General features: G+C 47.3%; 1 protein-coding gene across 2 annotated transcripts in view; it reads right to left on the reverse strand.

Moving 5' to 3' along the window:
- The window catches only part of Bsn (bassoon presynaptic cytomatrix protein), a 90,235-nt gene extending 74,461 nt beyond the window's left edge, over nucleotides 1-15,774 (reverse strand). For both annotated transcript variants that reach the window (XM_034484396.2, XM_076917588.1), the window contains exon 1: nucleotides 15,476-15,774. In XM_034484396.2, the coding sequence (XP_034340287.1) occupies nucleotides 15,476-15,690 (215 nt within the window). In that variant the 5' untranslated portion in view covers nucleotides 15,691-15,774. The remainder of the gene's footprint in view (nucleotides 1-15,475) is intronic.
- Nucleotides 15,775-18,458: the final 2,684 nt, after the last annotated feature.

The raw sequence follows: 18,458 nt of genomic DNA on the forward strand, positions 1-18,458 counted from the left end.
TACACCGGAAGAGAAGGTATTACCCCGATAGTTCCCACAAAGATCTCTGATCTCTGCGAGTATTTTTGTTTTCCTTACTCAATGCTCATGAATATAGAGGTTTATAGTTGTTACCACGTAGGTATGTGTGTCTGTGACGTCTATCCCTGGAGTCCTAGGGAAGCTTATGCCTCTGCCCTTCAGTCTGTGTATTTCTATGCTCAGGCAAGCAAAGAATACAGCAAGATGGCCAGGTAAAATGCAAAGCAGCCATGTAAACAGGGACTACATGGTCTCCAGCATGCACCCTAACAAAGAAACTGGTGTCAGTAATGTGTGGTAGGTAGGCGTGGTCTTTTGGGAACACTGAGAGCAAGCTGCCGGGGTCTGTCTCTTCCTTCCTCTCTCTCTTCCATCGGTTCAGCCAGCACCACAACTCCCCACAGTGTCCTAGTAGGAACCGCCCTGTGCCTCTGCTCTGTGGGTGGTGTATCTCAGACACCAGGCAATCAGCACTAAGTACCTTCATTTGCAGCACAGGAGGATGGCTGTCTGGCCATTGGGCAAGTGCTATTCCAGTTCACCAGCTTCTTAGCCGGCCCCAAGAGCCACACAGCCCACTTGCTGGACCCTGAGGAATTCCTAGCCCGGGTGAGTGGTACCCATGTTGCCCATCAGCAGGGCACAACTTCAGAACAGCGGCAGCCTCCTTTCCAAACCCCAGATCTGTCAAGGCAAGCCTGTCTCACCCCAGTCTCACTCAAGCTGAAAGTCAAAGCCCTCAGTCAGATTTCATGGAGTGTCATGGGGAAGAGGACGAAGGGGTCCTCCGGTGGGCTGCTGTCCTCGGTGGCTCTGGTGGTCTGGGCTGAAGCTCTGAGTAGCAAGCTGTATATTCGGAGAGCCTTTGGGACTAGAGAGGTCTTTTAAGTTTATTGTTTAGTCTGAGTTCTAAATGCTGCCTTAGCAGCTGTGTGGGCATCAGGAGGATAGTCCACGGCCCTTTGAGCCTGTTAGGCATTGCCCGCTGTCTGAGAGCCCCCAGAGACCAGGGAACAGACCCTTAATCAAGTTTAATTGAAACATGCACTAAAATAGGAAGTCAGGAGCACGAGTCTATCTCGTTCACCTTTCGTTCTCAGGCCTGTCCATGAAACCTGGTTTCAATTAATAGTCATGTCATGCCAGGCCTCATGCTGAGTGCTTTCGTTCCCAACAAATCATTTGATAAGACTACTGTTTGTTCAATTGAATGTACTCGACTCGCTCTCCTGGAATACCAGTACTGCCTTATTTCCCTCCTTATGTCTCTTCGAGAACCAGGTGTTGTTACAGGAAGGTACTTGCAGGTGAAGTGCTGCTTAATGGTGTAGCCTGGATCTGACTACCCAGCATGCCTGTCACCTCACTTGGATGCCTGCCAATCACCCTGGCCGGGGCTTCGGATTCCAGAGCACTTCCCTGGCTTTGATCTCCAGCACCAGGGGAAAGCCAAGCACAATGGACCAACATCAAACTCCTAAACTTAGGCTCTGTCCCTTCCATCTCTATCTCTGCCCACCTCTCTCCACATACAATACCAGATGTTTCGGTCAAGCTCAAGGGTTCTCCTGATTATTCTCTTTCTCGGGCTCTCTGCAGCCAACCCTGGGCAAGCACCCTGCTGCACCTGCAGAGCATTAAGAAGATGATTACTGTGACCACACCCGCCTCTTCCAGCGCCGCACTTCATCCACCCTGCTTTATGGACCATCTCTGAATATTAACTAGCCAAACCAACTCGCCAGCTCCCTGGTTCTACCTTTGTCCTTAGGCCCAGCCACAAAGGAAACACTGACTTATGCATTTGCCATTTTGTTTCAAGCAATCCACTTGAGGAAACACTCTCACAGTTTTGATGAAATCCCACACTGATAAGAACACAAAACAGCAAGTGTGTCATGTTATTGGCCATTATTCCATGGATGAAAGGGACAGAGCCTAAGTTTAGGAGTTTGATGTTGGCCCAAAATAACATGTCCCTCACTGTGATCCTGCAGCCCAGTATCCATGGGTAAATCATGTTCTGTCCACAAGGCGACCAGGGTGCAGATGTAAAGAGAAGTTAAGAGTTCTGTATCCAGCTACATAGTGATGATAACGGAGACACATTATGTAAGTCTAGTGCAACAGCTTCTGCCTCTAATCCCAGAACTTTAACCCTTGCACACAGGAAGCGGAGGCAGGCAAATCTCTAGTTCTACATAGTGAGTTCAAGGCCAGCCAGGGCTACATAGTGAGACTCTGTCTCAAAAAAGGGAAGTGAGTTGGGGACAGGAGGTGCTGATAAAACTGTTTCTTACCACAGAAGGAAGGGAAGAAGCAGCAGAAATAAGCCACTCCCAGTGTACCCTTCCTGGATGACTGAAGCATAGACCGTGACCAAAATGCTTGTTTTCTATCACCAAGTTCTGAGACAATACCACACTGGGCTTAACCACAAATGTATTGTCTAAAGGAAAGTGAACAACACATGAGTGTCAGTCACCATTCTATTGCTGAGGGGAGACACCATGACCAACAATCTCTTATAAAAGAAAGCATCTGATTGGGAGCTTGCTTGGAGTCTCAGAGGCTTCATCCATTACCATCATGGTGGAGGCTATGGTGGAACATATGGCACTGTAGCAGTAGCTGAGAGCTATATCCGGATCCACAGAGAGAGACACTGGGCTTGGTATGGGTTTTTAAAGCCTCGAAACTAACCCCCAATGACACATTTCATTCAAGAAGGCCACACCTCCTAATCCTTCTAATCCTTTCAAATAGAGCCACTCACTGGTGACTGTGCATTCCAATATACGAGCCTATGGGGGCCATTCTCAGTCAGACCACCACAAAGTCAGAGGCTTGAAATGTGCTTGTGAAGTCAGAACTACACTTGTGTGTCTGTCATCTTTATTAAAAGAACCAGCAGCTAGCCTGCTGCCCAGGGAAGATGGACCACACACTAAATGGAGTCTGGAGTCCAGCCTATATCAGTGAATTCTATCCAGCTTGAAAATGTCTGAGTGAGAATTTTTTTTAAAGAACTGTTATTTGAAGCCACTGAATTTTGGCTGATTTATTGCACAATAATATTGTGAAATCAGATAAGTAATCAAAACCAATCCTCACAAATTAAAAACAAACTAGAATAAAGGAGCTTAATTTTATATCTTATTAATGGCATAACCACACAGGGAAGAAAAACTTCTAATAGCTCTAAGACATGAACCTATATGTTTCTGGAAAGATATAAACTAAAGAACAAATATACCACAGGGGATCTTAAATTATGTTCACTAGTATTATTGCTAGAAAAAATAGCTACATTATTACTGTAAAATAAATATACACTTGTATACATATTCTACACTCTACCTATATTTATACATACATACATATATGCATGTATGAATATATACATATATGTTAGAATAAAATCAACACATAATAATGACAATGTCTCAAAACCGTAAAGAAGTGAGGGGTTTTTGTTGTTTAAGAGAAGGAACAAGCTGGGCATGCGTGTGGGCATGTGTGTGGGCATGCATGTGGGCATGCAAGCACACTGTAGGTCCAGAATTGACTGGTGGAGGGAAGAGGATCAGACTCAGGTCCTCATATTTGACAGGGAGCCCTTTTCCAATGAGCCACCTCCCCATCCCCTCACCATACCCCATCTCTCCTTCTGTGTGTATTTAGAATTTTTGTCTGCAGAGCACCTGCTGCTCCTGGGAGCCCAGGCCCTACAGACCCAAAGACTGGCGTACCTAAGGAAAGGCTAGCAGGAAAAGAGCAGTCCTGCACAGTGATTCTTCTGTGTGAACAGGGTGCTTTGGCCAGGGTTGGGGGGGGGGTGCTGGCCTCTCAAATCTGACTTTGAGTCTTCCTCTCTCCTCAGCTGGCAACTCTCCAAACATCAACCAGCAAGGCCCTGGCTGTGAAATTCTAATACTGGCCATTCAAGGTCAGATGCAGGGCTTGAGAACATGGGTTCGCAAGGACGAAGAAGAGAGAGATGCCCTCAGAGGGTGACTCCTGAAACAAACACACTTCCTTAGCTATTACCCCCACTCTCCAGTGGAAGAGTTGGGATCCAAAAGCCTCACTAGGTTACAAAGATTCTCCAGGCACACACAGAGCAGGCATGACGGGACCAATGCAGGCTCCCATAGATGTACACCTGGGTTCCATATATCTGAGATGGGGGCCACTCAACCTTCATATAGAGATATCCAACATGAGGCTTCTATAAAGATCTCAGAAAGGCAGAGGAAGATACTCTGCTGCTTGCATGAATGAAGGCTCTGATCCCTCAGACTATGTCATTCATAATCCATGTGACTTGCTAAGCCGGGACCCTGTTCTCTGAGTCTCCTTGTCCTCAGGGTACTGAGAGCCTTAGGCAGGGCAGTCTAGGTAGGCAACTGTCCCCACTACAGCCAAAGGAGCTGGAGTTGTCAAGATCAGAGAAGACCAGACTAAGGAAGCATGGCAGGTAGGGAGGCTCACAATGGACACCTGTAAAATCTCTGAGTGGATGACTAGCCAACAAGAAATATAAGGAAATCAGTTCAAATAACCAAAAACAGGAGTTTCCCAACAGTGGAGTCTGCTGAGAAAGACCAAAGACTACTGACCACTTCAGCTTTCATTTGAAGGCAGGGCTCTGCCTGGGAGATGACAGCAGCCATCTGGCATCTGTTAGGAGCTGGGTTAGAGACAGAGAACACACATCATCTGCTGAAGCCAAACCATATTCATAAGGAGATCATCCTTACCTACTGGTCTTGACACTGAGGAGGTCTGGCCTAAGCCCACAGAAGCCTGGGGCAGTTCTTCCCGCTAAAATGAAGGTGTCAACCCAACTGTCCAACTGCCCAAGTGGAGTAGACTAAACTAGCCTCTTCTAGGCTAGCCTTCTCTTGTGCCAACCTCCCCTCTCACAGTTTTGCCCAACTCCAGCTCCACCTGTCAATCATAGGCACATAGACCATTGCCAGAGCACCCATGATACTCAGGAGGTGAGAGGACACAGAGCAGGAAATGCCGAGCCTGCAGCAGGCTCTGTTGGCCTAGCTTTCGCTCACATCTTTGTTATCAGCTGGCTACCCCAGTGCATGGAGACCAATGGCTTTCCAAGCAGCCACCTGTAGGAAAAGTGCCAGCAAGCCTTCACCTGGCTCCAGGCTTGACTTCCCTTGTCCATTCTAGGAAACTTCTGGAACAGAGTAAATGAGCCATCTTCTATTTATAGCTGCTTTTAATTCCCCTGAAGGACATACATTGTGCTTTTTATTTATAATATTGTTTTGTTTGAGACAGGGCCTCATTCTGTAGCTTAGACTGATATACTATGTAACACATGCTGGTCTGGAATGCAGAGTGACTCTCCTATCTCAGCCTCCTGGATGCTGGGATTATAGGTGTGAGCCACCAGGGCCAGCTCGTGACCTTGACGTCTGTTCTCAGTGGGGCTGAAGAACAATGGAAAGCACCATCATCTCCCTTTTTATTCATCTCATCAAGGGTGAATGGGGCTTTGGAGACTATCTGGTTAAACCCTTCATTTTACAGATGATGAAACTGAAAACTTAGGGGCCTGGGTGTGGGTCAGTGGTGGAGTCCTTACGAAGCAAGCATGATCCTCAGAAGCTCAAAAATAAACCAAGAATATCCTAAAGATCTCCTCGGCATGTGTGCTCAGTGTGGCGTCTGGGGCAACATCAAATGATCAAAACCTGGATTTCTGATCGTCATTCAGGAGGCCCACTCTTCCGCACCCCACACTGTCCTTTATCCAAATGTCCTACTTCCTGATCCGTTTGCCTGCCTCCCCACAGCCCTCCCCACCCTCTTGCTAAATTTTCCATCTTCTCTGAGCAGGAGGCAGGGAGATGACACGGCTCTCCAGCTGTGCTCAGTGTAAGGCATTTGGGTTTGCTAACGTCTGCTTGCTAGCTCTTCTGAATCGCTCATCTTAAGTCTTTGGAGCTCCCAACAGAATAAGCGAATGTTTTGAATGTGTTTTGTAAGCTGTAAAGCACTATACAAATATATGTTCTACTATTTTAGGATATGGAATAATACAATCCCTTCAAATTGTGCTTTTGATTATCCTACCTCTGTGAGAGAAGCAGAGGCGAAAAGGACAAGAAGAAAGAGGAAAGGGAGGGTAGAGATTTGGACATGTCTGTCTGTCCCTCCCCAGACCACAAGTTCATCAAGGGCAGAGCCCACTGATTCTATGCTATTTCCTCTGTTCTCATGGCTCATCAAGCATAGGCTCAACGAATGGTTCCTTTAAAACCCTCTCGACTAGGCATGGTGCTTATGATCCCACCACTCAGAACACTGAGGCAAGGAGATTAAAAACAAGTCCGGGGCTACACAGTGAGACACTGACAAAGGAAACAACGCTGAGCTGGATATGTAGCCCAGAATATGAACATCCACCTAGTGTGCATGAAGCCATGGGTTCGATTCCCAGTACTGTGTAGACCAGGCATGGTGATGCACGCAGGTAGTCCTTGCACTCTGGAAGTAGAGGTAGAAGATCACAACTCCAAAATTATCCTCAGCCACATGGGGAATTTGAAGCCACCCTAAGCTACATGAGATCCTGTCTCAAACAGAAAAAGTATATATATTCTGGACTGAGGATTTAGCTCAGCAGAAGAGCATTTGCCTAGGATGTATGAGGCCCTGGGTTCAATTATCAACATCAAGATAAGTAAGTAATACATTTTAAATTAATAAAAACACTTCTATTTCACTGAAAAAAAAAAAAAAAACAAGAGTTCCCACATACAAAATATACAGAAGAGGAGAGTGCAGAGACTTTGGTCAAGAGATACCAACTCTAAGTTAGATCAGGAGAATAAATTCAAGAGATAAACTGTATATTATCATAACTATAGTTAATAACAATGTTATATTCTTGAAAAATCACTGAGCAGATTTCAACTATTTTTCACCACAAGAAAATAAATATGTGAAGGAATAAATACACTAATTATTTTTCCATATTTTAAAACGTCATGTGGCACATAATAAATACTGTTCATTTAAAAGCCTGGTATAATGGCACATGCCCATAACCGTAGCACTTGGGAGGAGAAAGCAAAGAGGAGGATCACAACTTCAAGGCCAGCTTGGGCTACATAAAACCTCACTCCCACTCACCCTCCAAAAACCTTTAGGCTCAGTGAGTGAAGTGCTTGCCGCAGAAGCATGACCTCTGTTTGAGCCCCAAGAACCACCATGAAAAGCCCAATGTGGTGGCAGGTGTCAGTAATTGCAGAGGTCCTACAATGAGATGGGCACTATCCTGGCTTAGATGGCCATGAACAGCCTGGGGCTGGAGAGATGGCTCAAGAGTCAAGACCACTTCCTGTTTTCCCAGAGGAGCAGACTTTGATTTTCTGCATCCACGTTGGGCGGCTTACAACTGTCTGTAACTGCAGCACCTGGGGTGTCCATGCTTCCTGCCTTCACGGGCACTGACATTCACAAACCCTCATACAGACACATGCATACACATAGTTGAAATCAAAATAGTTTAAAAGGGTGAAGAGAGCTAGGTGGAATGATGCAAACCTTTATTCCCAGCACTTAGCAGGCAGATCTCTGAGTTCAAGGCCACCTGGTCTACACAGAAAGTTTCTAAGATTCCCAGGGCTATACAGAGACCCTGTTTCAAAAAGATAAAATAAAAGGGCATGGAGGACAGAGAGATGGCTCAGTGGTTAAGAGCACTGACTGCTCTTCCAGAGGTGCTGAGTTCAATTCCCAAAACCCAAAAGGCAGCTCACAACCATCTATAACTCCAGTTCCAAGGGACCCGATATCCTTTCTGGCTCTGGTGGACACCAGACATGCACATATTGCATAGACATACGTGCAAGCACACACCCATATGCATAAAATAAAATAATTTTTAAAAAATTTAAAGAGAGAGAGAGACCCTGCCTCAAAGTGGTAGGTAAGGTCTAATGCCTATGGTTTTCCTCTTCTCTAAATATGCACCGTGGAATGTTCTCTTTCTTCTTTCTGTCTCTCTGTCTCTGTCTTCTGTCTCTGTCTATCTCTGTCTCTGTCTCTCTCTCTCTCTCACACACACACCCACACACACATATACTCATACGCACATGCACACACAGACACACACATACAGGTAGTCCCTTGCTAACTGCCCCCACACAGCAATATACCAATGTGACTACTGAAAAGTGTCCTTATCTCCCCTCTTTTCCAAATCACCCACATTCTAAGTGATTATTCAGCATTCTTGGGGGGATTATTTTCTTCCCTAAGCCAGTGTCACTGGCCAGCCCTGACTCATTTGAAGATCAGTGACACCCCCAGGTAGGACAGACTTGGGGTGTCTTCTCACGGGCTCCTAGACAAGTTGCTAGGGCTTTTTGATCCCCTCTGTATGAGAGACTAGGTCTCAGAAACCACTCCTCTCAGCTTCCTCTCAGCTTCTTCACTTTGGCTCTGACGTCAGAACCACCTGCTCTAGGCTAGGCTTCTGCAGGCACTTCTGGACTTGATCCTTAAAAGGACTTAAAAGGTTCCAGGATGCCTCCGAGCAATTTTCTTGTTAGAATAAAGTGAGGGACAGCAGATAAAGACTCTCTTCTTGATCAAAGCTTGGATGCCTAAGAGCAAAGGCCGGGAAGGAAACATCCTAACACCCCGCTGGGGCCCAGAATGCAATGCGGATGAGTGAAGGAGCATGCGCACCAGGCTCAGCCGCTCCGTCCTAATTTAAGTTCGACTGGAAGAATAATGCCATGGGTATGGACTGGGGATAGTGGTCAAGTAGCACTTGCCTAGCCTGACATGCACAAGGCCTTGGGTTTAATTCCAAGAACCACAGAAAAACAAAATGACAAAGAAAGACCATCAGACACCCACCCACTAGAGGCACAGCCTGACAGGAGGGAACCACAGAGGGCAAAAATCCAGAATTCCAGCCACCCTACCACAGAGAGCCACAGGCCAAGGTCCCAACTATAGCCAACCTCCCCCTCGGTGCTTATAAGTGGAGATGGCAGATGGTCCCTTAGGAGAGGAGCTTGGGCGAGTCCATGGATGCAGTGCTGCTACCAGCATGACATGCTTCTGGCAACAGGAGGGCCGAGGGAGGAGTCCCTGCAGCTAGACTGTCCACTGAGCCTCACTGATATCCTGAAGTGGCCCGCGGCCCCTGCTGCAAGCATGCAGGCCTCAGCCACTGCTGCACTGTTTTCAGTTTCCAGGCAGGAAGGAGAAGATGCCAGAGCATATGGGCCCTGCAGGGTTTGCATGGCATGGCAGGTCAAGGGAGAAATAAAACACCTAGCCGACTGTCAGTGATGAAGCAGCCACCCAGCAACCACAGTTAGAATTATTGCAACAGCGTGATCGGCCCCAGCTCAACAGGGCTGCCATGGGCTCCAGGAGCCAGACCAGTGAGCTGAGGACTTACTGAAACCCTCAAACCTATCTCCTAGCAGCTTCCTACTTCAAATCTACAGAGGGCTCACGTGAGCTGGGGCCAAAGGGCATGACTCTGACAGCTTTGGCTTCTTAAACTCAGAACCAAATTAATTCAGAAAAATTCCAGAGAAAGAAGAAAAAGTGACCCAGTACATTGTTCTGTGGCTCCCAAATTAGTCCAAAGCCTGGCTCTATTTTTAGTGACTTCCTCCTCTTCCCATATCTGAATCCTTCAACAAATCCCTTCTTCTAAAGGTAGGATTTCAGCCAAGCCTGGTAGCCTCTCATCTTAGCACTTAGGAGGCTAAGGCAGGAGGATTGAGAGTTTGAGGCCACCCTCGGCTACGCAAAATATGTTTAAGATCATCACAGTAAGTCATGGTCTCAAAAATAGTAGCAAAATGAATGGAGTGTGTGCTTGTGACATACAACTCAGTGGCACGGCGTTCGTCTAACATGGAAGAAGCTGCTGGGATTGAAAGCCAGCATTATGATAATAAATTAATTAATAATAAAATGTGTACCTGAATAGATTCTAAATATAATATCCAATTTTTCAGGAAATCACTGGCCAAGATACATCTTAAGTGGCATCATAAGAATGCAACTAGCTCAGGCCAGAATATAAAGAATCACAGAACAAATGACTCAGGGCTGTAATTCATACGTTACAAAACGAACAACTTAAGAGACAGTCTATCAATTTTAAGAGAGTAGATTTGCCATATACATCACAATTTGTGCAAACCAACTGTCAAAATCTATAACACAGTTAGAAGACAGAACCAGATCCATGTAATCCCTGAGATTAAGAACAGATTGTCGGAGGACTGGAGAGACCTCATGACAAGAACGTCATGGACTGTTTTGCCGAGGACCTAGGTTAAGTTCTCGGCTCCCATATTGGGCGGCTCATACTACCTATGCCCAGCTCAAGAGAGAGCGAGCCAGTATTTCTGACCTCTTGGGTCACGTGCACTCAGATGCATATTCACACAGAGAGACACACAAATACACATAATTAAAAAGAATCTTTTTTAAAAGAACAGGTTGTTGGTCTGCACGTTTAGCTTGAGGACAGAGTGCCTGCCTAGCATTTCTGAGGCCCTGGGTTTGGTTCCTAGCATAGCTTCCCTGGGAAGAAATGGCTGCTCAGATGTGATGGTGGTGTGATGGTTACGTTCATACAGAGCCCATTTCTTGGAAGGAGACAGTGAGATGCTGATGATGGGATGCCGGACTGTCTGGAATTTGTCTCAGTGAGAAGGAAGCGAAACTTGATTGGCTGAGCTGAGTGTGCCTGTGGCTGAGTAACTGGACCATGAGGCTGCAGTGGACAAGCCCCTCTGTTATTCTGCATGCTGAAATGGTCCGTACATAATCTTGTTTTGTTTTTCTGCTCACTCTCTTGCTTGTCTAAATAACCTGTCTTCTCCTAATTTCTCCACTAGAAAAAAATTTTTAATTCAGAGCCAGGCATGGTCACTCATACCTATAGTCCCTTGTAAAGCTGAGGCAGACAGAGCAGCCTTAGTCCAAGGCCACCCTGGATGATGTGGTGAATTTCAGGCTAGCTTGGGATACAAAATAAGACTCTGTCCAAATCATCCCCTCCCCCCCAAAAACAAACAAACAAACAACCAAAACCACCAACAGCATCTCAACAACCCCACTAGTGCTGGGGACAATATTACCAAAGCTGCCTTTTTCCCCTGGCAAGAAATGTAAAAAAAAAAAAAAAAAAAAAAAAAAAAAAAAAAAAAAAAAAAAGATTGCCCTCTCTAGGTAAGATTGATAGTGTCACTATTCTAAAAGGAAGGTCACTTTAATTCATACCTGTACTCCCAAAAAACTCAGCCACTAGGGCTAGACAAGGCTTTTAAATGACAAATGACCGTTATTTCCAAACCTGGCAATCCGGCCTATCTTTCTACCTTCACAGGTTCACCGTAGACTTCGCTGGTCCGTCAGCTGATGCTGTGGACCTGGGCTCAGACATCGTGCCTGATGAATCCGTTTTGAGAAAAGAACTCCACCTGGTTCCAAGGCACTCTCACCTATCCAGCAAATGACAAGGCTCTCCGCTGTGTCTGCCTCAAGACTTCTCCAGGTTGTGTGAACTAAAAGAGAACTGTGGATTCTCATGGGCATTTAGAGAGAGATGTCTGGCTTGAGCCTGTCTCTCTCCCAGTCTCTTGCATTCAGTCTCTCTCTTTGCTCGCTGTTTCGGCCAAGGTAGACCACATTCCTCTTTCCCTTCCCGCCCTCTTCCTGCCCCTACCCCTGAATTCCAATCATCTTTCCATAATGCTTTAGGTGTCCCCTTCCCTTGAAACCTGTGTCTTTCTAATCTTCCTACTTGAAAACCCTTCCATACACAGATGCTAGGCTGCTCAGTCTCCCCTAGAGATTACCCACGATTTGGCTCTCCAAGAGGGACCTAACCAACAAGACTGAGTGCTAGGGGTATCAAAGTAACATTTCTTTTTCTTCCATACAGTTCATGTAGCTAAATCCAGTGTTTGTTCTTGATAGCTAAGGTATCTCAGCTAATTTATTGAAGATCAATTTGCACATGACAAAACATTTAAAAGTTCTTCCAGCTGATGCAGGAGAGATAGGACGCCACTGATTTATGTGACCATTTGTGCAATTTTAAAGTAGTTTGGATTTATTTAGTTGTGTGTGAATGTGCCTAAATGTATGTGCACAGTTGGGGGAGGGGCGTGTTCACCTGTGTCCACACAGGGAGATGCCAAAGGAAGGCCCCGAGGGACCTCTTTAACACTCTCCACTCACATCTTTTGAAACTGGGGCTCTCTTCTTTTCAGAGAGGTTAGAAGCCAGCAAATCTTAGTGATCCTCTTGTCCCCAACCTCTCAGTGCTGGGGTTGCAGTTTTGCCCATATAAGATGCTGAATTTGAACTCAGGTCCTCAGGATTGTGTAGCAAGCTCTCTTAACCACTGAACCATCTCTCCTTCCTTGTTTTGCATAATTTTTTTACATTTTATTTTTATATGTATGGGTGTGTTGCTTGCATGTATGTCTATGCATCATGTATGCCTGGTGTCCATAGAGGCCAGAAGAGAGTGTCAGATCCCCTGGAACTGAAGTTATGGATGGCTGTCACCCAACATGTGGATGTCAGGAATTGAACCCAGGTCCTCTAAAAAGAAGTAGTCAGTGCTCTTAACTGTTTAACCATCTCTCTAGTACCCAATAAGCAGGGGTTTTTTTCTGTTTTGTAGTGGTATTGGGACTTGAACCCAGGGCCTTATAGGTGCTGACTAAGCACTCTGCCACTGTACTACCTCCCAGCTTCTTTGAGTACTTTCTCAGGTACTTACCAGATCTGGCCTTAACCTGGTGGTATGTCATGGGTACATGTACAGGTAAAACTGCATCATCTGGTGCCCTTGTTGCACATTGATACATCTCTATAAGTGAGTGAGTGAGTGAGTGAGTGAGTGAGTGAGTGAATGAATGAATGAAGCTTGTTCCTTTAACAGGATGCAGCTCCTACCAAGCCACTTAGCTTAGAAAGCAGAGTTTAAGACAGAGCTCAGCTCTCCTCCGATCTGTCTCCATGGGAAACGCAGAGCTGACATACCTATATGAGGTGAGCCAGAAACAGAAACTCCATCTTTGTGGAGCTCTACAGTGCCCAAAGCTCTGCCATCATTCCTGGATGCCCAGAGACATCACTATGGGTGTGGCAGCACCTATGCTTACTGATCAAGTCAGGCTCTTTAGTCTTGAACGCTGAAGCTGCCCCCTCACAGAGCCTAAGGCAGCTCAGCATGAGGTGACAGGAGGTGGTGTGGCAATCGGAGAGAATCAGGATTCCACTCCCCAGGAACCTCACTTCTGTTCCCCTGTGGGGTTAGAAAATTAATCACATCTTCTTTTGGCCCCTTCCCCAATGCTATAAGGTTTCTGGCTGCTATAAAATTCAAGATCTTGTTAGAAACAAACCTACCCCTGTGCAGTACTCTGCTGAATGCCTGGAGGCACATGCCATGGGGCTTTTTCTCCATCAATGGACCAATCTGTTCATCGGCATCTCAGAACAGAACATGCTAAATTTGGTATCAGGCACCTGAGATGCACTGGTGAGAGGAACTAGAAGCCATTCCAGCTCTGAGGGAGAGACAGACAGACAGAAGTGGCTGTCTGCTTAGTTGAGATGCTGTGATAAACTGACTAGAAGCTGGAAGAGTGAGTTCTACCCCCCCCCCCAGGGTCCTCAGTCTTCAGTGCTACTGACAAACCACCAGCTCACCTCCTGAGCCTCAAAACTGAAAGACCTCGGGAACACAGGCCCGTGTGTGAGCCCTGCCCACAGCTGGCAAGATGGGTTGTGACTGCTAAATCCAGCACCAGCCCATGGTCTCTGCATGCATGGCAGTGGCTAGGTCTGCGCTGTAGCAGGATTTATAGGTAGAACAGAAATGGAACACAGAGGTGTGTGGGCAGTTTTCAGTAGCCTCTTTCCTGTCCCTCTAGGCTGCCAGGTCTTCCCCAAATTCCATATGCTTGCCTCTGCAATGTCTGATAAACAGCTGGTAGGGAAGCAGGTTTGGTTAACCAGAAGGGACATGGTAAATTCCCCAAATAACAAGGTGTTTTTCCATTCAGCTGTAGCTTTTCCTTGGAGGGAGAGGACTGAAGCTTGGTGAGCCTCTTTCTCAAGCTAAAACCCAAACAAGCAACTCAACACACAGCAAGATGGGCAGTGTTTCCAGGGCTAAGAGCTGTGTGCTGCTCAACTGTTATAGCAAATGTAAAACAGGTAAATTTCACCTCTAAAAGGCACATTCGTGGGCTGGCTTGTTTGAGACGGTTTCAGGCTACTGATAATCTCTTCATCACTGAGTTGTCTAAGAAAAGACTTCTGAAGAAATAAACACAGGGGGTATAGTTGGGCATCTGAAAAAGCAAACGTTATTCTTCCTTGGAGTTTTTGTGTACCAGAAAAGGCAAAGCAACATAGATATTGGCACTTCGAATGGAGATAGAAGCACCTCCCCAAGGGGGATGCTACTCCCCAGGCCCAACTGGTGTAAAAATAACATCTTCCGTTTTACTCTGTCATCTCTTGGTAGTCTTGAGTCGGCTGACACAGATCAACATTCACATCCTCTGCTTTCGGTGCAACTTGTTTTTGCAGAATCTAGGTTTGGCAAAAAATAAAAAAAAAAAAAAAAAGCTGGGCCCAAAATATTTGGCCAGATCTATTCGGTTTAAACCATTCTATGTGGCTTTTGGCTTTTTTTTTCCCCCCACTGGCTGGAAGTGTTGAGCTAAATCATTAAGCCATGAGTTCATATCTGGTGGGAGGTAATTCAATAGCGTTTTTTGGCTTCACCTGAAAGTGTTCACAAACCCTTGACGAAAGCACATGACTGTGAGTATTATCGGGCCTGATAGTATCCAGTGGGCAATTTACCTTTCCTCAAAGACAGTGACAGTCACAAAATGCTTGAGGAAAGCAAAAGACCAAGTTCATGGCTCAACTATTCCCATCTTTCCATATCCCTAGCAGTGACACTTATCTTCCCTGACAGCCACTCCCATTGTGCTCTTTCTCGACCCAACACAATGGACATATGCAGATGCTGGCAGACAGGGAGGATGTCTTCCATCCCATTGCTCTCCTGTGCAGAGGGACCAGGCTAAGGTTACATAAGCCCCTCCTAAGCGGCTGGGCCCCTGCGCTATGGGGAAGAGAATTGGGGGATTGTGACGAAGTCACGGTCTGCAGGCCCTGACTAACCCTGTACTCACCATCCTGTCCTGTCAAGGCGGGGCGGCTGGACACCTAGGGTCGCGCACCTCGACCACCCAGCTCACGCCAATCTGGCAGGATTCGCAGTGCAGGGAGACCCGAACCTGCTGTCCACTAGATCCTGGGATTCCAGGCCCCGGCCCCAGATTCGGACCACAGCTCCCTGCCCCCAAGGCGACCAGACGCGCGCTCTTACCTGCCCGGGCCAGGGCCGGGGCCAGGGCCGGGGACCGGACCGAGACCAGGGGTCGGGGGTCCCGCCGCTCGCGCAGCGCCAGCCACGGGGAGCTGTCCGCCACCAGCTAGTGCTGAAGGCGGCTTCCCTGCTCCGGGGCCCGGACCCAGACCAGAGCCTCCGGGCGGCAGCGGCCCTTCGCCCGCGCCGCCCTCCAGGCTGGCCTCATTGCCCATGGTGGGCAAGCGGGCGGGCGGGGTCGGGGTCGCACTGCGCCCGGGCCGGCGGCTCCCGGGCGGCGCTCACACTCTCCGCTCCACCGCAGCTGCCGCCATCTCCCAGCTCGGCTCGCACAGCCGACTGATGCTGCGCATGCGCGCCGCGCGCGCCCCTGTCCTGCACACGCCCCCCCTCCCCGCGCGCGCTCACGCGAGCCCGCGAAGACTCGTGTCCACGCACCAGCCTCGGGGTCGCCGGGAAAAAGCCTCCGGAACCCGCGCATGCGCCCTCCGCGACCAACGCGGCCGGCGGGTGTTGAATGAAGACCGGCTGCCTCGGGTGGCTGCGTTCTGCTGGACCACTTTGGAGGTTCACTAGACCTAAGAAGCGACCTAAGAGCCGGGAGTGGTGGCCTACGTATGTAATGCCAGTCCTTAGCAGACTGAGGCAAGAAAATCAAGGGCATCCTCAGGTACATGGTGAGTTCGAGGTCAGCCTACACCAAACCTTTTTAAAAGAAAAAGAAACCGGCCGGCAAGAAGGATCAATAGGCAAGAGGGATCAATGCTTGCTCCAAGTTTGACGATATGAGTTAGGAGCCCACATGGTGAAAGGAGAGAACCAACTTCCACACGTTTTCCTCTGCTCTCCACACCCTCCCATACCCTCAGCTATACACAATCACAGATAAAAATGTCTTCCCTTAAAAGATGGTATAGGGATTGGGGATTTAGCTCAGTGGAAGAGCGCTTGCCTAGCAAGCACAAGACCCTGGGTTCGGTCCTTGGTCCTCAGCTCTGGAAAAAACAAACAAACAAACAAACAAAAGATGGTCTAGAGAGATGACTTAGCAGTTAAGAAGGTATATTGCAGCCGGACTTGGTGGCACACGCCTTTAATCCCAGCAGTTGAGAGGCAAAGGCAGGTGGATCTCTGAGTTCAAGGCCAGGGTGGTCTACAGAGCAAGTTCCAGGACAGCCAAACTACACAGAGAAATTCTCTCTCGAAAAACCAAAATAAAAAAGAAAGAAAGGAAGAAGAAAGAAAGGGGGAAAAATGTATGCTACTCTTGCAAAGGACCTGATTAGGGTTTCTACCAACCACGTTGGGCTTACAACTATCTGTAATTTGAGCTCCAGAGGGATTCTATACCTCTAGCCTTAAAAACACCAGCACTCACATGTGCAGACACACACACATATGCATAATTGAAAATAGTAGCTGGGCTGTGGCATACACCTTTTATCAGCATCTGGGAGGCAGAAGCAGGCAGATCTGAGTTCAGTGCCAGCCTGGTCTACAGAGTGAGTTCCAGGACAGCCAAGGGTACACAGAGAAACTCTGCTTCAAATAAATAAACATAAATAAATACATAAATAAATAACATGTTTTTAAAAAGGGAGAAGAAAGAAAGAGAAAGGGAGGAAGGGAAAGGAAAAAAAAGAAAAACAAGGGAAAGAAAGGTGGAAAATGTGACACGGTGGCATAGCGCTATAGAGTCCACGCCTGAAGTCTGATACTTTCTACCCATAAGGACCATACATTGTGGTGCACACCTTTCTTTCCAGTGCTTGGGAGCAGAGGCAGGAGGATCTATGTGAGACTTCAGGCTTGTCTATTTACCAAGTTCCAGGGCAAGCTACTGTAGGATGTAGCAAGAGGCTGGCCTGGTGGGTAGAACATATGTAGCAAGCATAGAACAGGTCTTGGTGAGAGGTTACCAGAGAGTGGCTGGTAGGATGCAGATGAGTGGGAAGTCTGCTCAGAGGTGTAAAGTCATAGGAGACAGAAGATGTTGGGGCTAGACCATCAGGGGCTGGATATTGCTGTGGGAAAACCATCCAAATAGCAGTGGAATCATCTGGGATTCATACTGAGGCGGAGTTCCATGGATCCAGGGTCTCAGGAAGCACCCAAGGGAGAGAGGGTGTACAGACTCTGGCGAAACTTGGGCCAGGGAAGAAAAGTTATTAGTGACCTTCTGTGGCCCTCGGACTGTCCAGAGGGTTGTGAGTTCCCCCTCATTAGCCTGAGAGCTTACTGAATTTCCCCTTCCTCATTTGAAGGGAGGAAGGAACAGAAGAAAGGCCAGGCAACCAATTCAGTACTTCGTAGGGCCAGTGTCGCCTTCTGTCCAAGGGAACTAGTAGGAAGGACCTTCCTTTAAGTAGCCTGAATGGGAGGCTGGCCTGGTAGAGACAGGCATAAAAGCCTCCTGGCTTCTTACACAGTCCTCAGATGTGTTCCTGAGAAAGGACATCTGTAAAATCCATACATATTCTAATCCATAATAATCTAAAATCCATACATACATATTCTAAACCATTTGTGACTTTATAAATCATGGTTATGTAGGAAGGCTTAAGTAACTTGAGTGCATTTTAGAAATCCATTTCATTTTCTTAATACTGAAGAATATATTAAATAACAGAAGTTCTAACCTGTTGTGTGGTGGTGGTAGTGTTGGTGTTGGTGGTGGTGGTGGTGCACACCTTTAATCCCAGCACTTGGGAGGCAGAGGCAGAGTTCAAGGCCAGCCTGGTCTACAGAGTTGAGTTCCAGGACAGCCAGGGCTACACAGAGAAACCCTGTCTTAAAAAACAAAAATGGACAAAAATTTCTAACTTGACTTGGGATAATCCAGGTGAACATCCATGGACAGACCAGTGCTGTCTGTACAGGAAAGACTGTCAGATGCTTCCACCAAGCATCCAAAGCTGCTTTTCCCTAGACTCTGGGTTGGGGCAGGTAAGAAGGAGAAGGAATGCAGAGCCCCCCCCCCCCC

The sequence above is a fragment of the Arvicanthis niloticus genome, chromosome 21 (assembly GCF_011762505.2).
Source record: "Arvicanthis niloticus isolate mArvNil1 chromosome 21, mArvNil1.pat.X, whole genome shotgun sequence".
NCBI lineage: Eukaryota > Metazoa > Chordata > Mammalia > Rodentia > Muridae > Arvicanthis > Arvicanthis niloticus.